The following is a 21,486-nucleotide window of genomic DNA, read 5'->3' as shown; positions in this document are numbered from 1 at the left end:
TCAGGAGCAGCACCCTGGCCTGGGGGCGAGCAGCCTCTGCTGGTCACCTGCGGCAATGCAGGCGTCCAAGTTTACAAGGCCCTGTAAAGCAACCCCAAACGCTGTCCCAGGCCTACACAAGGTACAAGAGTCAATGACTTTTAGAATGTTCTTTATTTGTACAAAGCATTATAATCGTCTCACAGCTTTTGCTCATTTGTCAAGACTTCACTGTATTTTTTTTTTTTTTACATTAACAGTGTCAGACTATACACTTCCCTCAAGTGCTGAACTTAAGAGATGAAAACAGTGCTTGGAGCACTGAAGGAAAGAGAAAAAAGGCTGCAGGAGGCCAACAGAGACGCTGGAGGGGCAGTGGCAGCTGGTTAGTGGGGGGGCTGTTAGATTCCTGAGCACCATCTGACTGCCCTAAAGGAGTAGCAGGAAATCTTTCAAATTTCCAGAGCTAAGAAATCAGAGGAACTTAACACTTTGGAATGTTAGATTGGCAAGAACTGAGAAAAGGAAGGAGCAGGGAAGTGAAAATGAGGTGCCAAAAGCAGCAAGAGGTGAGAGGCCCAGAGTGGGAGGGCTGTGCCGGGAGGAGCCTGTGAATTAGACCAAGGGCCGGGGCCTCACACCCTCCGGGAGGATCTCCAGCCCTCAGCACTGGCGGTGAAGGCGGTGAGGCTCATGCGAGCCGTCATGAACTCCTAGCTACACTGCTGCTTCCAGCGGGTACATCCTCAGTGCAGCCCCCTCCCCCACCTAGGCAGGTTGTGTGTAAAAGCAATGCAGAAGGGCTCCAAAGGTCTGTAGCAAAACAAAAGGCCGATGCCTGTGCCTGCCGAGTGAAAGGACAGCAGACTGGATTTCTTCATTTTTCTATTTCCCTGAAGCCAAACCCTCTGACCACCCGTAATACGCTCCCATGGCCCAATGTTACACAATTAAGCGGGGCTGAGCATGATCAAAGCCTCGCTTGGCCCGAGCTTTTCCTCTGCCTCTGTGATGGGGACACAGCAGGCAGCCCAGGGGCTTTTATTTTTTTCTCAGCGGCAGGATAACTGGCGGGTGAAAACCTCCCACACCGTGCGTTAAGTAAACAAGAGTGATTTTATCACGTAATTTTATCAGGTGTTCAGACTCCCTTTTGCCAAATAAAGTCACCACGTTGAACGGATGCTGCTCTCGGTCGCTCTATGTCTGGGAAATGCTGGTTTCGAAGATCAAGTTCATATTCAAATGTTCTCAGGCACTTCAGCCTAAGAGTTCTGAGCCCAGCAGGGCAAGGCTTTACGTAAACATGGCCGCCTCCCTTCCAAGGTGCCAGTCCTTGCCCCCCACCCACAACTGCTCAGTTGTCTATGTCCTCCTCCTCGTTCGGCTCCTCTTCTTCCAGCGCTCCTCATCCTCCTCGTTGTCCTCCTCCCTGCTCTTGTCTTGCTCTTCGGAATCTGTCTTCTTGTCTTTGTCCTTCTTCCTCTGTTCGGAAGCTTCCTTCTTGCCTCTCTGCTCCCGTCTATAGGCTGATGCATGGAGAAAGACGAGGTTAGGGGACAGGCTGTGCAGGACTGGACCTGAGGGACTGCGGCAGCCGACTTCACTGGATAACCAGAGAAACCAAAGCACGGAAGAAAGGAAAAAACCAAACAAAACATCACCCCAACGAGGCCCAGCTGCACTGGCTTCTGAACAGAAAGCAGCCCACCTCCAAGGTCTCAGGGCTGCATAAAACACGTCACACATCCTTAATGTGGTTTGGAACTGGCAGAGTGATGAAGTGGCTGCTTGGAACGCCTGCATCCTGCACAGGAGAGGCCCTAAGTTGGGAGTTCCAGCTCCCCTGCTATGGATCCAGCTTCCTGCTCATGTACCTTGCAAGGCAAAAGGGGAAGGCTGCTGACCCAAAGGCAGCAGTCCAGCTCAGCCCTGATGACTGTGGGCAAAGGGGGGAAGTGAATCAGAGGCTGTGCGATACTGACGTGATCTTTTTTTTTTTTTTTAAGATTTATCCATTTTCACTGGAAAGGCAGGTACACAGAGAGGAGGAGAGACAGAGAGGAAGATCTTCCATCCAATGATTCACTCCTCAAGCGAGCGCAATGGCCGGTGCTGCGCCGATCCCGAAGCCAGGAACCAGGAACCTGGAGCGAGGTCTCCCACGCGGGTGCAGGGTCCCCGGGCCATCCTCGACTGCCCTCCCAGGCCACAAGCAGGGAGCTAGATGGGGAAGTGGAGCCGCCGGGACCAGAACCGGTGTCCACACGGGATCCCGGCGCCCAAGGCAGGGATCCCGGGGCCCAAGGCGAGGACCCCTGCCACTAGGCCACCGCGCCGGGCCGCTCACTTGACCTTTTAAACAAAAGGAACCCACAAGGGTCGTTACCTTCCTAGCGCTTCCTTTAATGGGGTCACGAATCTCTGGAACTCCATCTCCTCCATGGCTGACAGCACGTCACTGGCATTCAGGGTCTTGCGCTTCCCTTTCATGGCAAAGTTGTTGGCACTGAAAGGAGAGATGCATAAGAGGTTGGCAGGTTGGTGGTCTCCCTCTTTCGGCTACCGAGTGGATACGAAACGGAGAGCACCCGCATGGGGAAGGAAACCTAGGGCTGTCTGAGAATCCATCCCTTCCAAGCACGTAAGCGCTTCCTGAGCACCGGACAGCTTTAAGGGGGCTGTGCAGCTCTGCTGACCGGGAAAGGACAGGATGACTGGGGCCTCTGGGTTCCAGACCCCCAACTCGTTACACAGGGGCTGTCTGTGCCCGCCCAATGCCTCCGACCCAGCAGAGCCCTGGCCGGCTCGCTCCTGCTCACCAGGATGTGGCGTACAGCACGAAGACGCTGGCGGCGCGGGGAGATGGCGCTCCGGGCCCTCCTTGGAGATGTTGACACCGTCCGGCAGCTGCGAGAAGGGCGGCGGTGAGCAACGCAGCCGGCCCCGGTCCTGCTCCCCCTCCTGCCCGCTCGTCCGCCCCAGCTGCTCACCGCCTCCTTGATGATCCTGGTGATGACGGCGTTGGGCAGGTTGAGGTCCTCAGGCCTCTCTGCCATGGCTGCAGTCGGGGTCCTCCTCCGCCAGCTCCTCCTGCGTCCGGACTTCCCGCGTCGCTTCTGTCTGACCCTCCGAGGCTTCCGTGCAGCCTACACGCTGTCTACACCGCGTCCCAGAATGCCCTGCGCGCGACACGCTTCCGCCTCAGGCCGTGGTGTCTCCGCGCCTTCTCGGGCCGCAATGCTTTAGGCTCTCCGGGCCTTCCGGCCGGCTCCACCTTAGCCCACACGTTCTCTTCCTCCTAGAATGGCTCCTCTGCCTCAAGCTCCTGCTGCGCCGGGCACTTTCGCCCCATGTCAGTATGGCCCACAGAGGCCTCCGTCCGACGCCCGGCGGGCTCGGCGCCGCTGCTAGGCGACGGCGCGGCCTCGCGGTGGGCGTGGGGCGCGGAGGCGTGGCGGAGGGCCGGCCGGCGGGGCGCCCCGGGAGGCCGGCGAGCCCGGTGAGCGGTCGGCACCGAGCCCCGGGCCGCGGGGAGGGAGCCGGACCTCCGGGAGCCGGGCCTCCGGGAGCCGGGCGGCTAAGCGAGGCGCTCTCGGCTGCGGTCCCGCGGACCCGAAGGAGGCTGGGCCTGTTGTTTGTCCGGGATCCGTGTGCCCCTCACAGCCTTGTGATAATCCTAATTTTTACCCACTGGTTTTGGTTTTTTGTTTTGTTTTGTTTGTCCCGGATCCCTTTGCCCCTCACAACCTTGTGATAATCCTAATTTTTACCCACTGATTTTGTTTGTTTTTGTTTTTAACGCAGAGCGTTCTCAGCACAAACGCTGGCGACATCCAGATGTGCCTCATTAGACTTCAGGGTTCGCTTCGGGCGGGGCAAGTAAAGCAAGGGCGAGAAGCAGCTGCTTTTTAAAACTTTATTTTTGAATTTTATGATACAATTCCATAGAGTCTGGGATTCCCCCCCCCCCAAGTTCCCACCCCCCCCCGACTGATTTTCCCCGTATCATTACAATAGTATAGTTTATCATAAGGAGTTATAATCCCATCAGTCTGTTATTTTCGTGTGCCCAACGTTGCCGGTACAATGTCAGACAGTCCATCATCCCATTGTCTCCATATGTCCAATAGTTTCATTGTCCTGATTTGGAAATAGGGATGCATGTTGCTTTTAAAGTACTGCAAAATCACATTTTGAAACAGCCCTGCTGAAATGGTGTTTAGTATAATACAAATTGTATGGGGGACATCTTTCCTAGTCAGAATCATCCCCAAGAGTTTATTGTTTATTTTTACTTGCCTCCAGTAATGAGAAACACTTGAGAGGCAGAGCGCAGAGAGGGATTTTCACATGAGCTGAGGCCTGGTCTCCCCCCACTGACCTGACCAGTCAGCTGACCCACCACCACTTCCCAGAATCTGTTAGCAGGAAGCTGGAGTCAGGAATTGAATATTATCTTCCATTCCCACATTTTTTAAAGTGGTTTTCTTTCTTCTTCTTTTTTAAAAGACTTAGGTATTTATTTGAAAGGTGAAGATTGAGAGGGAGAGACACATCTGCTGGTTCTTTTCCCTACATAGTCTCAGCTGTCGGGGCTTTGTCAGGCAGAAGCCAAGAGCCGAGAGCTTCATCTCATTCTCCTGTGCTTGGGCCGCCCCTCTGCTGCTTTCCCAGGCACATTAGCAGGGAGCTGACTGGGTAGTGAAGAAGCCGGCTAGAACTGGCACTCATATGGGAGGCTGTTACTGCAGCTGGCAGCTCTGCCTGCGACACCATAGTCATGGCTCCTACAGTAGTATTTTAAGTTGTATTATTTTCCTGTTAAGTATGTAGAAATTCTTAACTCCTGCTGAAAACTAACCCAATGTATTTTTTTTCTCCTTGAAACATGACTCTCAGATTTCTCTTGTTTTCGATGAATACGTGATTATGGAAAGAGATTTTCTTATAGGAAAAACAGCAAGTGCTATGAAAAATGCCAATAAAACCTAAACAAGAGACTGTATGGGTTCTTGTGGAGGAATGTTGCGCTGGGCTAGGATTGACTTGGTTTAAAGACATCGGTGGCCGGTCCATTTCAGCTGCGTGGTTACAATTGGGTCGGTGTTATCAGATGTTTTGTAAGAGCAGGCAGAAATCTGGATTTGTGGGACTGTTTCGGTTTTTTTGTCTGGTCAAAAGTGCCAGCCAAACTAAGCAAGTCATGGGTTGATGCAATCTGAGGCCAACTTTTTTTTTTTTAAATCTTTAATCTAACTTACAAGTTGTTCAGAACAGAGTTTGTTTATTCCTGTTCCCTGTGCCCAAAATAACTCCTCTCATATATTTTGTAGTTGATAAAGATGTTGAATAATAAACAGAAGAAATGGACACTGTTCTTGAACAATTATTAGGTAGTGATTGCCTGAAGTGGTTCGAGGGAGAAGATAAACTTGATTGAGCACCTATGGTAGATCAGATACCAGTGTATTATTTTGTGCTGCTAAGCTCCTATTTAGGGAGCCACCCTCCCAGGCTCAGCATGCGCTGTGTACAACAAAACAGATTAAGAGAGACAAGTTGGTTGTGTGAGACCCTATGATTACAGCTGAAGCAACTGCCAGTTTGTTAATCTGCCATTTGAGTGTTCAGACCCATTCATTGCTGGTGGGGATTTTTCCTGCACGGGAGTCGGAGTGTAATAAGTATAAAAGTTTGCAGAAAAGTAGAATTAAAAGGCAGGTGGATTATTTTTTTTTTTTTGCAAAATCGTTTGAAATTCATGCATAGTTTTTTTTCATAATATTCATTGTTCCTAAAAACTTTGAAGGTCCCTTTCTTTATGCATAGATTTCAAAATGTTTTTGCACTAAAAAAAGTATCTTTAAACACCATTTTCCATGAACATTTTGAAATACCCTTGTATTAGAAAAAGGATGCCAGTCTTCTAAAGGTTCAAGTCTTCTAAAGCACTTGTGTGAAATCATTGGTTTTAATTTGGTAAGGCTTCTGGGAATAACAGCATCTTTTCCCTGTTGATTAATTAAGGGAAGTTAGAAGTGATGCTAATATCTATTTTGAGCTATATGGCAGGGCCCTTTAATGTTTATGAACTAATTTTGGAAATGACTGTTTAGTGGGCATATCCCCATTTTACACATGAGGAAACTGAGGTTCAGATTTGAGTCCCAGGCCACTCAGCTAGAAAATGGCCATCAGGAAACCTGAAATCTGTCCCCAAACTCTTGCCCTTGTGTCTGATTCTGAGATGTTCTCATACTTATTTGCTTCCCAACCGTTAATTATCCTATGACCATTTACCTATATAAGCTCTGTAGAAATATTTCATGCATTGAGTCCAAATACTTCATGGCTAATGTATGGTCTAATCTAATTATGTGTTTATTGATTCCCCAGCGTGCTAGAATGCTGCAGGGCTGTCAATTGTCCTAAACCATTTATAGCTATGGACTTGCCAGATGAGACCCAGTGGGACGAAACCACTTGCGAGTTGGCTCTTTGTCAGCATCCACAATGCTGGGCATCTTTCCGCCGGGTTGAAAGGGGCCATCCTCGGATTTTGAGCTCACCTTGCAAAACCCCTGTGGATGCTGAAGGTAAATTGGCATCTGTATTCATCCTCACAAGGTCCTTAAAGTATTTATGTTTGGCTTACTTGCTCTAGAAAACCTGTTACATATTTGCTCCTGGTCTACTTTCTCAGATAAACTCCCAGTGCTCACGGTGGTCAACATTTCAGATTCCTGCTTCCAGGCCAAGAGACTTGCTCATCGTCCATTATCAGCATCTGCCATCACTAAGACACGTACTTTATTGTCTCGGAAATCAAAATTTGACTCTAAATTTCGAGGCAGGTAGTGTATCATAGAATCTTCCTTTAACAGCCCGTTGTCTCTAAAGTACTGAGTTATATTCCTGACCAATTAAGTAGACTTTTTTGAGAAGTGGGATAAAAAGGAAATTACTGATTTAGTTGCAGAAGTGGTGAGTAGGTAGTGGACTGGCTAGGCCAGGCTGAAGCCAGGAACTGGGCACTCAATCCAGATCTCCCATGTATGTGGCAGGAATCCAACTACTTGAGCCATTTACTGCTGCCAAGAGTGCTCATCAGTAGGATGCTGGAACAGCAGACGGAGTCAGGGTTCTAACGGAGGCATTCCCATGTGGGGAATGGGTCTCTCAAGCAGTAGCTGAGCAGTGTGTCAGATGCTTGCCTCTCAAAGGTACTTTGAGACAGTGATGCAGCTGTGTTACTGGGAGATCAAGGTGGAGGCTGTACATGTCAGTCTGATGCAACAAATGACAGTGCTGAGTTAGTGAATGTTCTGGGCAAAGCGAATGCAAGGAGATGATGAGACTCTAATTTACTTGACAAATAGTAAGCCCAAGGTTTTCTGTAGTTAGTTACTAGTTTAGCACAAACTTTATCATCCTAGCAAATCTTTTTTTCTTTGTTTCACATTGGAAACTCATATTTTTCAGGCCTCCTAAGGGTTTACCTGATGGTTTGAGCAGCCTTACTAAGAGATCTCCCAAAGTAAGTCACCGATTTTAAAAGTTCTACTTTCTTTTCTTGTGTGAATATAGTACTCTTATTTGACCTTCATTTAACATAATTCCTCAGGATAACTGTCTAACAGTGGACTGTCACTGAATGCTAGACTCTGCATGGCTCTACATGCTATATTATTTTCAGAACCCTCAGATACAAGTAGAATTGATTTGTACAAGTTTTGTGTGGGTGAAAATTTTGTCTCTGTTCTGCATAGAATGTATTAAGCTACTGAATAAACAAATGTCATCTCCTAGCTGGGGAAATTGGGGTGCTGGGATGCCAAACCTAAGTGGGTCTTGTGGTGATCTAGTCTGATGATTAGATCTAATGAAATAGATTTCACAATAAAAATATTACGGAATAATCTTTGTTCTAGCCATGGTGGTCTCTAATGTTCTCTGTTTTATCCTGTTCCATTTTGGATCAATGTGTGCTGTGACTCACACAGTTTGATTTATTACCAGTGAACAGGTTGCAGTTGCAGTTTGAAGGCCATTGCTGCGGTCACTCTAATACATCTTCAAGTTGAGGAAACTGAAGGCCACACATAGAAAAATAATTTGCTGAAGTACATAGGCTAGGATAGAGCTAAATTAGAACCTTAGGGAGAGAAGTCTTCCTAAACACCTACCATGCAGAGAGATTGCTCTTTGCGGTCCTATTAGTGCCTTACATGTTTCCCATGCGATGGTTTGCTCCTCGGTGTGAGGACTGTTGGATTGTTGGTGGTTTGGGTGAATGAAAGAATCACTTTACCTCTTTGATCTCTTTAGAACAAGAGGGTTAGATTAACTTATTTTAAAATTGGTTATTTGAGTAAGTAATACACAAACACGATTCTGAATTCAAACGGCATAAAAGAGGAGCTAGTGTTGTGCATAATGGGCTGCCTATGGCCTGGCAGCTCAACTTCTGATCCAGCTCCCTGCTAATGGTCTGGAAGAAGCAGTGGAAGATGACCAAAGCGTTTGGTCACCTGTCATCTGCGTGGGTGACCTCGATGAAGCTCCTGCCTCCTGACTTTGGCTTGGCTTAGTGTTAGTCAGTAGGCCAGAGGATGGACCATTTCTCTGTTTCTCTTTTTCTCTGTAACTCTTCTCTTCTCTTCTCTTCTCTTCTCTTCTCTTCTCTTCTCTTCTCTTCTCTTCTCCTTTCCTTTCCTTTCCTTTCCTTTCTTTTCCTTTCCTTTCCTTTCCTTTCCTTTCCTTTCCTTTCCTTTCCTTTCCTTTCCTTTCTTTAAAGATTTACTTATTTTATTTGAAAGGCAGATTTACAGAAAGAGGACAACAGAGATATATCTTCCATTCACTGTATCACTCCCCAAATTGTCTCAGTGATCAGAGCTGAGCAAATCTGAAGCCAAGAGTCAGGAGCTTCTTCTGGGTCTCCCATGTGGGTGTAGGATCCCAAGGACCTAAACGCCATCCTCTGCTGCTTTCTTAGGCCATAAGCAAGGAGCTGAATTGGAAATGGAGAACGTGGACTACAACTGGTGCCTGTATGGGATACCAGTGTTTAAAGGTGGAGGATTAACCCTTTGAGCGAGCATGCCAGCCCCTGTAACTCTTTCAAAGAAACAAGTAAATCTTAAACAAACAAGCAAACAAAAAACCCATTAAAGGCTATCAAATGAAAGTTAGTCTCCCCAGTTCCTCCCTCCTCCTCCCAAACCATTGAATTATTTTTCACAAGGGCAAATTTGCTATTATTCTTTGAAACTTCCTTTGAAAACTTTAAAATTTCTTCTCTTTCTTTTTTATTTTTAAAGAGAGAAATAGAGACAGACAGATAGAGGTCATCCATCTCCTAATTTACCTCTCAAATGCCAGAAGCAGCCAGGGCTGTCAGCATGAAGCCAGAGCCTAGAAGTGATTCCAGCTCTTCCACATGGGTAGCAGGGACTTCAGCACTTGAATCACCTCTGTGGGTACACACTACAGGAAGCTGGATTAGAAGTGGAAGACTCAGAACTGGAATTATCCACTCCCATACAGGATGATATTGGATGTGGATGACCCAGCTATAGCTATAGTTATAACTTAACCACTGTGCCCAACACCCACTGTAGGCTATTTTTTTCCCCACCCTGGGCCATTTTTAAAAGTGTTTTATGTTTGTCCTACCAAGAGTGGGAACTTAACATAGGTGATTCACAAGGCTCTACTTGGGCACTACTGTTCTAGGATCCCAAATAGTTCTATGTGAGAAGAGTTAACACTTTTACTGTTATAATGCAGTTTGGGTATAAAATAGAAAACTTACTTCTGTCTCTACCAATTCCCTCCCTGCTCTCAAACTACCAGTTGTATTGCCAGAAGGGAATCTAAGTCTTCAGACTAGAGTAGCCAGAATGAACAGTGTTCCCCAAGATAAGCCCCAGGACACTCTCACATGGGATGAGGCTGGCAGTTGCTAAATGCCACCTACTTTCACAGGGAAGCCAGGAAAATTACTCACTTATGATTGCTCACTCTTGTAGATTGCCTATATTGATACCTGTTGAAGTAGTTTGGGAACAGAGTGTGATGAAGATATGTTGGTGTTGAGAAACCTCCTTTTTTTCCCCCCAAGATTTATTGTTATTGGAAAGTCAGATCTACAGAGAGAAGGAGAGACAGAGAGGAAAATCTTCCATCCACTGGTTCCCTTCCCAGGCGGCTGCAATGACCTGAGCTGATCTGATCTGAAGTAGGATCCAGGAGCCTCCACTAGGCTACTGTGCCGGGCATGAGAAACCTCTTTTTTTTTACCATCTTCTAGTAAAAAAAAAAATCTTTTTGCTTAAGGTGACACTACTCAGCTGTTTGTCTGGTACTGAATATATTTAGCAGCCCTACATAGAGTTTTTATCTTTCTTTTAGATTTCAGTGTTGAATTTGAATGAAACAGAAATTCCCTCCTCTAAAGATGTTAGAAATATGGTTGTGGTCTGGGTCCCAGAAGAACAAGAGAAGCCTGTGAGGTGAGAATCCTGTCTGAAGTTTGGAGGTTACTGACCTTTCTATTCTACAGACCACACTCTGCTCTCCAGGCCCCTGTGTAGCCCCCTCATTGTAAATAGCAGAACGCCAGGAAGAGCTCTTAGCCTCTTGCATCTGCCTCTTGCTACACTGCAGTTGTGCTTTAATATACTTTGAGGTTCATGCTCAGACTTCAAATTTTACATGACAATAAATAGCCTACAAGATAAGGCTCAATTTATTTCTGAAGTTCAATCAAGAAAGAAGTGCCATCAGTTTTTTCATTAGTTGTCAGAAGCTCATGAGACATTTCTCAGTGAAGCACATGAATCATTGATGTCAATCCCAAGGTCCTCCACTGTGGCAGTAAAGGAATAGCATGAAGAACTGGTTGTATAAACAAAGTAGAGTGTGACACAGGCCTTTTGGTGAAGGCCAGAAGGCTTGCTAACAGTGGCAGCTGTAGGGAAAGAGTTTGATTCTTCCTGTGGTCTTGGATGGCTTCCAGATTCTTACTGTTTCAAAATGATGAGACTCCAGGATTTCTTTTTGGTTGGCCACCTTATCTATGTCAACCTCAAGTATATCTTTTTCTTCTCTTTTCTTTCTTTTTTAAAATATTTATTTATTTTTATTATAAAGTCAGATATACGTAGAGGAGGAGAGGCAGAGAGGAAGATCTTCTGTCCAATGATTCATTCCCCAAGTGAGTGCAATGGCCGGTGCTGTGCTGATCCCGAGCCAGGAGCCAGGAAATTCCTCCAGGTTTCCCACATGGGTGCAGCGTCCCAGGGCTTTGGGCCGTCTTTTCCAGGCCACAAGCAGGGAGCTGGATGGGAAGTGGAGCTGCTGGGATTAGAACCGGAGCCCATATGGGATCCCGGGGCTTTCAAGGCGAGGACTTTAGCTGCTAGGCCATGGGGCCGGGCCCTCATTTTCTTTTCTTATAAATGCTTTTTTATTTTTGAGTTTTTATAGTTAGATAAACAAATAAATGAACAAAAAATTCCTAAGCATTTATTTTTTCAGTCAAAAGAAGCCCAGAGTTGGGTGGAACAGGGCTAGTGTGTTAGCTGTATGATGTTGTCAGAAACCAGATGCCTTCTGGCTTTCCAGGCCACCCTCTTCAGTCAATGACTGTTGTCTTTTTTTTTTAATGTCTGCTGTTTTCTAAGCTACTTTTTAAGTTAATTTTTTAAAATTTATTTTTATTGGAAAGTCAGATTTACAGAGAGAAGGAGAGACAGAGAAAGATCTTTTTTTTTTTAAAGATTTATTAATTTTATTACAGCCAGATATACCCAGAGGAGGAGAGACAGAGAGGGAAGATCTTCCGTCCGATGATTCACTCCCCAAGTGAGCCGCAACGGGCCGATGTGCGCCGATCCAAAGCCGGGAACCTGGAACCTCTTCCGGGTCTCCCACGCGGGTGCAGTGTCCCAATGCATTGGGCCGTCCTCAACTACTTTCCCAGGCCACAAGTAGGGAGCTGGATGGGAGGTGGAGCTTCCGGGATTAGAACCGGCGCCCATATGGGATCCCGGGGCTTTCAAGGCGAGGACTTTAGCCGCTAGTCCACGCCGCTGGGCCCGAGACAAAGAAAGATCTTCCATCCGCTGGTTTACACCCCAAGTGGCCACAGTGGCTGAAGTTGAGCTGATCTGAAGCCAGGAGTCAGGAGCCATTTACTAGTCTCCTATATAGGTGCAGGATCCCAAAGCTTTGGACCGTCAAATGGACACAAATGGCACTCATAAGGGATGCCAGTGCATGCAAGTTGAGGACTTTTAGCTACTAGGCTACTGCACTGGGCCATCTAAACTTTTAAGGCTTAAGTTGGCTGCTAATGCACCAAATGTTATATCCATTTTCCAGGCAAGGAAGAAGTGAAGAGGACAGAACAAAAGTTGATTCTTGAGCACTTTCTGTATGCCAAGCAATTTTTGAGTGTCCACGGGAAAACTGAATACATATGGTTCTTATCTCTCCTAGAGCTGTGTTAGGGGTGGTGGGGAAAGTGAGTCAAACTGTACAAACATAATCACATCCCTAATTTGCACAATTCCTAATTTGAATTTATGTTATGAAAGTAAGTGACTAGTTTGTCAGACAATGGTGATGAAAGTTATCTTTTGAAATATTGATTTGAAAGGCAGAGTGACGCAGAGGAAAAAGGGGGAAGAAAGAGAGAGAGAAAAAGGGAAGAAGTTAAGAGAGACAGAGAGAGGGAGGAGACGAGACAGAGAGAAGTGCTCCAAATGGTTTCAACAGTAAGGGGTGGGCCAAGTGAAGCCAGGAGTCAGGAACTTCGTCCTGGAACTCCATCTCACATGGGTGACAAAGACTACAGAAGAATAGAGCCATTGTCTGCTGCTTCCCAGGCGCATCATCCCCAGCTTGCTCAAGCGGAGTAGCTACAAGTTGAGCCAGCACTATGATGTAGAAAGTGGATGTCCCAAGTGGCAGCCTAAATTAGTGGCACACAAGTTTGCTTCCCTCTGCCCTTACAATGTGTCTTTTTAACAGGAAGCACCTGGCAGTAGACCCTGCTGGGCCCATAGCAGCCATCTTTGAGTACTGCTTAGAGGGAGGAATCTTCATTGTCATTATTCACAGATATCCTTGGCACTTCTACTTAAGATGTCTAGGGATAAGTAGTGGTTGGTCTTCTTTCAGTCCAGCTGAAAAAGATGCCTTCTTTCCCCCAGCCAGTATGAGAAAAAGAGAAGAAACAACTCGGCAATGGTGAGATCAATATTTTTTGCAAACCTCTGTTTTACTCTGTGGATTTATTTTTGTGTTTCTCTCAGATCTGCTCTACCCCTCGCCTCCCTATTCTCTCCCTAAATGAACAAACCCTGCAAAAGATAATCTTTCTTTTGGAATTATGACCCCACCAGTTGATATTCAGACTCCTTTTGCTTGTGTCCTCAAGAGACCTTGAGGAGATGACAATGATCTGGTGGGCATTCGGGGGGAATTTTTGGACAATTAAAAACAAGTTTCCAGTGCAGTAGAGTAGAACTTCAGCAAACTAATGGTAAGACCTGGGTATCTAATTTTTATTTTACTGTTTATGAGTAAACATGATCTGGAATGAGTCACAGGGCTCTCATAGCCATAAGCATCTGTTGCAGCTCTTTCTTTCTTTTTATTTTTTTTCCAGCCCAGGGTGAGGGAGTTTTTTCTTTTTAAAAGATTTATTTATTAATTTTTGCTGGAAAGGCAGAGTCACAGAGAGAAGGAGAGACAAAGATCTTCCATCTGCTGGTTCACTCCTCAAGTGGCTGAAACAGCTGGAGCTGAGCTGATCCGAAGCCATGAGCCAGGAGCTAAGAGCTTCTTCTCCATGCAGGTGTATCCTCTGCTGCTTTTCCAGGCTATAAGCAGAGAGCTGGATAGGAAGTAGAGCAGCAGGGACATGAACCAGCACCCATATGGGATGCTGGTGCTTGCAGGGGGAGGGCTAGCCAATTGAGCCATTTTGCTGGGCTCGGTTGCAATTTGTGTTTTCATGTGCCGAGTCCACTTCCCTTCCTCTGTGCTTGGCACATAGATAATCTGTCAACTGAACAAATAGATTAAATAGATTTCTAGGGATTGGCATTTTGGCCTAGCACATCAGGCCAGCACCTGTGAAACTGGCATCCTGTATAGGTGCCTTTTTGTGTCCTGGCTGCTCACACCCTTATCCAGATTCCTGTTAATGGCTTTGGAAAAGCAGCTAAAGAGTGAACCAGCAGATGGAAGATTAATCTCTCTTTCTCTCTAACTTGGTCTTTTAAATAACTAAATAAATGTAAAAGCCCACACATGTATTCTTATAAAAAATGAAACAACTTTCTAGAAAAACAAACAAGCAACTAATCTTCAGATGATCTCAGTACAATAGGGTTGGGAGCCTAAGGGGAAGAGATCTGGGGAGAAGGAAGAGGGCGGCCTGGGGTGTGTTGGGAGGCTGGAACGTGAAGGGGAAGAAGTGGACTGGACAGGAGTGCTTTGGAGAGCTCTTTCTTTCTTTTCAAAAGAACAAGTCCTCCCTGGGTCTGCCTGGAAAGCAGGGCACAAAAACACGGTTGAGAGCGCCAAAGATCCTTGTGCCTCCACCTTCTCCAGTCCATTTGTTGGAGCATTTCAGTTCAGAATCCATATCTCTGTGGGCCCAAATTGGCATGTTACCTCAGGAGCTGCTGGTGGAGTAAGTATCCCTCAGGCCTCTGCAAGGCCGGTGCACCTGCTGTTGGTTACTCCTGGGAAGGGTCTAAGCAATGCATTCTCTCCCAGCAAGTGGCAGGTCGGGAGAAACCTGTCCATGCACTTGGTTACAGAGCTTTCAGACTCAGCAATAGGCAGTGATGATGGGCAGAAGCATCAGCATTTACCACACTCTTCCCATTACCCAGGCCCTGTGCCCAACATGAAACACGCACTCTCACACAAACCTCTACTGGCAGTGAAGGTGCTGTGACTCTCTTCTTTTAAATATGAGTTATGAGCAGTTGGGGAAGGTGGAGGGAATTGTTAGGGATTAGATGACCTTTGAGTTTTGTGACTAAACTGGCTTTGTGAATTTGGGGGATGTATTTAGCCTCTTCCAGCTTCATTTTGTTTGCTAAGTGAGGATAATATCTATGCTCAGGATCTGTAAGGACTCAGAGATGTGAAGTACACAAGGCTGACATCAACACTTAGTAAATGCAGCTGGATGATCAGGGATGCATCTGCAGGGACCCCGTGGGTACCAGCTGGGGCAGGTCTGTTGCAGGCTCCAAGTGGGTGTTTCCTCAAATTAGAAGCCCTATCGCTTTCTCCTCAGCCATACTCTCTGAGGAGAGGCACTGCTGACCATCTGGCTCTCTCTGTGCCTGTCAGCCTCCTTTTGGCAGATGGAGGGATAGACGTGCCTTGCCCAGAGATGAAGATCCAGTTGGCCTTGGTGAGGAAGACTCTTCCCCTGGAGAAGAGCCGGCCTGACAGCGCACTGTCTGCTAAGATGTGTCTGACCACCCACCGCCTCACCCTGCAAGTAAGAGCTGGGAGCTGCAGAGCAAGAGATCTGCATGAACACTCGTGCCTTGAGGCTGCAAGAGCTGGCTTTGTATCCCTTCTTTCTCTTCTGCCCTTATGTTCTGGCCCCGGGTCCTGAAAGAAGGGGACTCTGGAGGCGAAAGCCAAAGTTTGGAGAGATTTGAGGAGAGTTCTCTATACCTCTGCACTTCAGTCAACACACCTTTTTCTTTTCTCTGTAGCCCCTGGTACAATGCTGCAAAATACCAGGTTCTGAAAACAGGCTTGTGGATTAGAGAGTAAGTGCATTTGAAGGAGATACACTTGGGAATAAGGAAGACCTACAGCAGGGCTTTTCTTGCATTTCTTCCCCTCTAGAGACCAGCCTTGCGGTATCCTGAACATTGGAAGAAATTACAGTATAACCTGAAGATAGAAGGTAGATTTGCTGGTGTTGTCAGATCTGCGTGTAACCCTTCCCGCTTCAGTCTGCATTTTTCATAATTTAACTTGGTAACAGTTTAGTTAAATTTGTGACTACACTCAGGTAAAGAATATATCCAGGTTTTACTCAGGGAAAGCACCACAGGTAAAGAACTCAGGAAGTTTCAGGAGGCAGCCACTTCTGGGTTGCTCCTAACCAGGGAGAGTGGCCATCTTGGGGCAGGTCAAAGCCGACATCTGCACAGGAGGATGGGGGCCGTCTGTGGGAAGAGGACTGAGCTTGCTCTCTGGTCACCAGGTCTCAGGAAACAGCAGCGGTGCCAGCAGCAACGGAGGAAGGTGAAGATGCCTATTAAGAAACAGTAGGGTGCTAGAGAGAGATTGCCTGGGTCCTGCTCGGACTGGAAGAAGTTGGTGCAGCTCAAATGGGAAAGGATGTATGAGAGAGGGATTTAGTGTGTGTGTGTGTGTGTGTGTGTGTAACATTTTGTTTTTGCAAACACAAAGTTCTTTTCTGCTCATAGATGTTCCTTTTTCCTAACTCCTTTTGAAAACGTTTTCTTCACTTCTGCAAGATCCTAATTCAGTTCCTTCTCATGTGACTTTCAGGGGCCTCAAAAGAAAGCCAGAGGTGATCCAGAGAGGCAGAATTCTGCACATCAACATTCAGTTACCATTGTCTGTGACCCTGTCTGTGGTAAGGAGGATATGTGCTTGGTTGGGGTTGGGGATAGGATCCTGGAATGTAGCTGAGGACAGGAAAAGTCAAATGTACATTTGCCATTTGAGACCTGTCTTTGTCAGGCACTCAGAATTCTTGGAGTGCTTCAGTCTGGCTGATCTACCTTGCATTTTCTGTCCATCAGACATTGATTTAATGGGCCAACTGGGCCAGATGTCTGCTTTGCATGTGAATTTGAGAGATGACCATGGGCATGAGTCATAGTTATTTTTGCCTCTAGTCTGCCTTAGGAAAGACAGGGGTTTGATAGAGTGTGAGCAAACCCAGATTCCTGCAGAGAGGGCCCTGAGGATCTGTCAGCCAAGGAGACAGGGAAGAGCTAGGGCCTCTGAAGCCTCCTAAGGGAGCAGAGTTCCAGGGTCCACGGCTTCCCTCCCTGAAGCTGGGGAGTCCCTGGAGCCTCCAGTTGGATCAACACATTGCCCACCACCAAGAGGAAGCAGGCAGGCAGGCAGGCCTTTCCCTCTCGTGTATGTGCTGGAGATGAGAATGACTGTCTCCCTTCTCTGGGATCCTTATCATTTCTGAGCTGAGAGATACCTCGACTGTATCCTTTTGACATTTCTTGAATGCACAATGGGAGAGAGGGAGAGTACAGAGAAGAAGAAAGATCCCCTTAAACTTTACAAGAGCATTCCGCTCTACTCAGGCTAAAACGTTGCTGGCTTTTGTGTGACAGCAACTGTGATGATCAGAATCCACTCTCTGATCCTGGAACCCTGGGAGGGTGCAAGTCAAGTGTTTCCTAAGAAGGAGGCTTCCCTGTTGCTCTGCTTCCCTTCCTGTTTTGCTCAGGTACGAAGGATGCCTACTAGCCTGAAGATTAAGGGGACTCCTGTCCTTCATGAGGAAGGTAGACAGAATCAGAACTGGCTCAGTGCAGAAATAGCTTGTCTAGGATTAGCATCCCTTCCAGGGTCATCACTGTCACTGTTCTGAATCCCCTTCCTGAGACCTTCTATAGGAGCAGTTTCCCTAGGTGATTTGGCACCTCCTTGAGTCATGTTCTTAGAGCAGTGGCCTGTCCTCACTGAGTTGAGAAAGCCTGTATGGAAAATATGATTTTTGTGCTGAATGTTGAATATGTGTGGGAGGTTTCTGTGATACGAAAAAGAATTCCTGGGAGCTGGAATAGCCTGTGCCAAGGCATCTTGGAGGAGCATAGCTGCTCAAGAAACACTGAACAGTTCAGTGAGACTGTAGGCTGGAGTATTAAGGAAGCAGTAGATCAGCTGGAGAATCAGGCAGAAGCCTGTAAGACTTTTTAGGTATTTGACCTATATTTTCCAGGTCTACAAGGCTTCACCAGGCTGCACGGAGTCCAGCTGAGAGGCTTTCAAGACTCAGTACCTATTAAGTCAAAATATCTGGTGCTAGGAAGCAGACCTTAGTGTCTTTTAAAGCTCCCCAGGGCTTCCTGTGTGCAGCTAAGGTGAGAACCACTGCTGATAGGAAGCTGACCAAAGTGTTGTCTTTTAGCATAATACCTCTGGTGACAGTTTGGCAGATGTCTGTTTAGTCAATCAGAGATTGAGGGAAGAATGAATGCATTTAAGGACTAGCTGGTGAAGTAGATGATACAAAACTAGAGCTCTGTTTTATATCTTTTCTTTGGTTTACTTTTTCAGAAGCCAATGTGATGCCTCAAGAAGGTGAGTCACATCTGGTCTGGAGGAGTATTCATAAACTGAAGGGGTAGAGTTAGGGTTTCTTTTGCTGTTTTAATGTGTAACTATCTGCCCCTTAGGTTTCCTGGAATAATTTTGAGTATTTTTATACCCATATTTATCTTAACTCTAATTCTGTAATAGATGTGGTCACAGTCCTAGGTGGAGAGAATCCCAGAGAAGTTGGAAGGTCTGACTCTTTTATCTGCTTCCAAGGTTTTGCCTTATCCAGGATGGGGAATCACTTGCAAGCTGGGTTTCAATTAGAAGCCCAACAAGAAGGCCACAGAACTGTGCCAGGTCAGGAAAGTAACAGAACAGCAGTAATGGCAGATGGAGGTAGAAGTATCCGCTTCCAAACAGGTGAGCGTTTACCAGTGCCTCTACCCAATTCAGTTGTCTGTTATAGGATAGCAAATAACTATAAAGCTTAATCTGTAGGATTTGTTATCTAATGATCTTTGGATGGGCTAGGCAATTATTCTAACCTCGCTTAAAATCACTCAGTATAGCCAGGCTAGGACAATTGGCCATGTTGCCTAAATTCTTTTTAATGTGGCCTCTATGTGTGTTGTTCATTGTCTTGATAGGCTAGCAGTCTCATGAAAATACTTTCTTGTGGGATGGGCCTGAAACTAATATTTTATTGTTCAAAGAAGTCACGTGTCAAACGCAAAGGAGAACTAGACTTCATCTTTTGATGAGAGAAACATAATAATATAGGCATGGGGGGAGCTGGGGACAGCCATCTTTGGAGGTGGTCTGCTCTTACTCGAGAGAAGTGGGTTCTAGTTTCATCTGGAGGGCAAAGAAGATGCAATACAAAATTCTCGTTAGTCCTGAGAGGTGGGTCTTGTGGTGTCTTTGAAAAGCATCTCTTAGAAAAAATCCTAGTTCCGAAAGTCTTGGTTCAGATTTCCTTAAACTTCCCTCAGTAAATTGCAGAATTCCTCAGACCGAAGATAGGCTAGTCTGAGAACTATGTGGACTTATTCCCCCCAATACGAAAAATGGATTATGAGACTGAGGACCTGGTTAACCTCCCTATGGACAGTCTTTCTCCTTTGAAGAGATGCTGATGGCGTCTCAGTCTTTTCTTTTTCTAAATGCTACTTGCGTAGTTAGTTGAGAGAAAGCTACAGGTGCAATTGACAGTTGCATCTTCTTTTAGGTCCTGAACTGTCTGTCATAGAACCTGCCTATGAGAATGATAGTTCTGCACTGGAAGCTGCACCAGAAGTTGAAGCTGCACCAGAAGATGAGAGTACCATCCAACAGACCCTCAAGAAATTTGCAGACAGTGTGACTGGAGTAAGCTGGAACCCTGAGCTGAAACTTCTAAGGATTCTTCAGGGCAGTGATGATGAGGACGATGATACTCAAGTCTCTGGGGCCCAGAGTGAGGAGTCTCTGGAGGCATGGGCTGAAAGCATTACCGAGGCAGCCCTGTCCAGCGCAGGATGGTCAGCAGCCCGAAGATCGCGACCTTCGAGTTAAGGGAAGGAAAGGGGACATCTGTTTTTTGCAGCCTTTACCAGGGCCATTCTGTTGATGTCGTTTGCTTCTTGCCTCTAAAATACATGAGGGGGAAGAAGCCCCACCCATTTTAAACTTAGATTGTTTCTCTTCCATTAGGGTCAGAATAATTTTAGTGATTAAACACAACTACTTTTCCATTAAAAGGCTCCTCCTCTTGTGTCTGGGAGGAGAGGGGATCCCTTTCTTAGGAGAGTCCTGCTTCCTGGTCTGGTTCGCCTCCTCTCTCTCTCGGAAAGGTTTCTGGTTTGAGGAATTGAATTTCACTCACGGGAATCCTCAAGGTGTGCCGAAATTTTCTTCACCTTGGAAACAGTTTCTTTCGGAAGTGGTATCCATATCTTTATCAAATATCGTGTCTCCATTCATGTTTCCCGTATTCACACTAACCTAGAAGAATTTAAAAAGCCAGTTTCAAGGGACTGAGTCTGTGGAAGTTTCAGTTTAATGCTCTCAAGCCTCGTAATTCCAGAGTCACAGAGGATTTCTACTTCAGGGCTTGTAAGGACTTTTCCCCCTTATGTTTTAGTACTTAAAAAAACTTTCAGTATAGTAAAATCTCAAAGTTAAGTGAAAGTAAAGAATAATAAAGTGAAGCATGTATGTACTCAGCGCCTTGGGTGTGATCAGGAAAGGCCCTTTAATTGAGGCCCCATACGTTGTGAAGTCCACCTTTGGCCCTTTGCTGGCCATGCTGCTTTCTTGGAGAGAAGTCTGCAGGGTCAGTGAGCTTTTTTGCCGCCTTGGAGTCTGTATTTCTTTTAATCTAGAACCAGCAAATTTGTTGTCCTAATGGCTTCACACAACCAGTATGTGCAATACTGGGAAAGAAGTGGCTAAAAGGGGATGGCTTAAAGGGGCTGTGCAAAGAGTTTGGTCATAGAGATTAGGTTGTCTCTATGTGGGGCCCTTCCCAATCAGAGCAGGAGTTGGGAATGAGGAGGGTGGAGCATGGACTAGGATGTCAGGAGTGGGCTCTCAAGAATCTGAATTCTGGATGAATCTGAACCCAACCTTCCTGCGGTTACACGGGTTAAAGTAGAAGGATAGACTGTTAGCTGATTTAAAATATATTTATAAATTTAAAATATGTTTAAAATATTCAGATATGGTAAGTAGACCTACTTTTTGTACTCTTACTCTGTGTCCTGAAAAAGCTGGGGTTAGGTCTACATGGACCATTGTCTAGGAGAAATTTTTGAGAAGAATTTAACCGTGGAACTTAGAGATTACTAATTAGCAGCTACATTAATTTTAAGTTGATTTTTCTTTTATTTGGAAGGCAAAGAAGAGACATAGATCTTCCATCTGCTGGTTCATTCCCTAAGTGCCACAATAGTTAGGGCTGGGTCAAGCTGAAGGCAGGAGCCAAGAACTCGATTGGAATCTCTGTGTCAATGGCAAGAAGCTGAGAAGTTGAGCCATCACCTACTGCCTCCCAGGCTGTGCATTAGCAGAAAGCCAAAATTGGCAACGGAGCTAGGAGTCAAACCCAGGCACTCAGAAGTATGTTGACTATTACACCTTAAGTCTGCTCCTGCAGTTGCATTTTAAAGGTAAGGTCTGCAGGGCTGGCAAGGTCAGGAGCTGAGG

The 21,486-nt window shown here is 46.2% G+C and overlaps 2 protein-coding genes across 2 annotated transcripts; one reads left to right on the top strand and one right to left on the bottom strand.

The window, feature by feature from the left end:
- Positions 1–1,173: 1,173 nt before the first annotated feature.
- On the bottom strand, positions 1,174–3,182 carry POLE3 (DNA polymerase epsilon 3, accessory subunit). Its single transcript, XM_058672584.1, is given in 6 exon segments — positions 1,174–1,380; positions 1,383–1,513; positions 2,375–2,488; positions 2,802–2,854; positions 2,857–2,889; positions 2,973–3,182. Coding segments are annotated over 6 exon segments (441 nt in total). The 5' UTR covers positions 3,039–3,182; the 3' UTR covers positions 1,174–1,336.
- Positions 3,183–3,201: 19 nt separating this feature from the next.
- Positions 3,202–19,972, top strand: C14H9orf43 (chromosome 14 C9orf43 homolog). Its single transcript, XM_058672583.1, has 14 exons — positions 3,202–3,481; positions 6,379–6,578; positions 6,686–6,836; positions 7,465–7,519; positions 10,399–10,499; positions 13,206–13,242; positions 14,526–14,695; positions 15,370–15,523; positions 15,883–15,943; positions 16,247–16,287; positions 16,558–16,655; positions 18,320–18,342; positions 18,574–18,720; positions 19,529–19,972. Exons 1-14 carry the CDS (start codon positions 3,333–3,335, stop codon positions 19,852–19,854), a joined length of 1,713 nt encoding a protein of 570 aa, XP_058528566.1. The 5' UTR covers positions 3,202–3,332; the 3' UTR covers positions 19,855–19,972.
- Positions 19,973–21,486: the final 1,514 nt, after the last annotated feature.

The sequence above is a fragment of the Ochotona princeps genome, chromosome 14, assembly GCF_030435755.1.
Source record: "Ochotona princeps isolate mOchPri1 chromosome 14, mOchPri1.hap1, whole genome shotgun sequence".
Taxonomy (NCBI): domain Eukaryota; kingdom Metazoa; phylum Chordata; class Mammalia; order Lagomorpha; family Ochotonidae; genus Ochotona; species Ochotona princeps.
Note: the sequence above shows the minus strand (reverse complement) of the source record. Positions and strands in the feature narration are given on the sequence as shown.

What these genes read in the sequence shown, in the direction of transcription:
- C14H9orf43 (XM_058672583.1), top strand. Translation starts at nt 3,333, where the DNA reads ATGTCAGTATGGCCCACAGAGGCCTCCGTCCGACGCCCGGCGGGCTCG. An exon ending in GACTCTAAATTTCGAGGCAG is followed by an intron (nt 6,837 to 7,464) that starts GTAGTGTATCAT and finishes CATATTTTTCAG; the next exon opens with GCCTCCTAAGGGTTTACCTG. An exon ending in TTACTAAGAGATCTCCCAAA is followed by an intron (nt 7,520 to 10,398) that starts GTAAGTCACCGA and finishes TCTTTCTTTTAG; the next exon opens with ATTTCAGTGTTGAATTTGAA.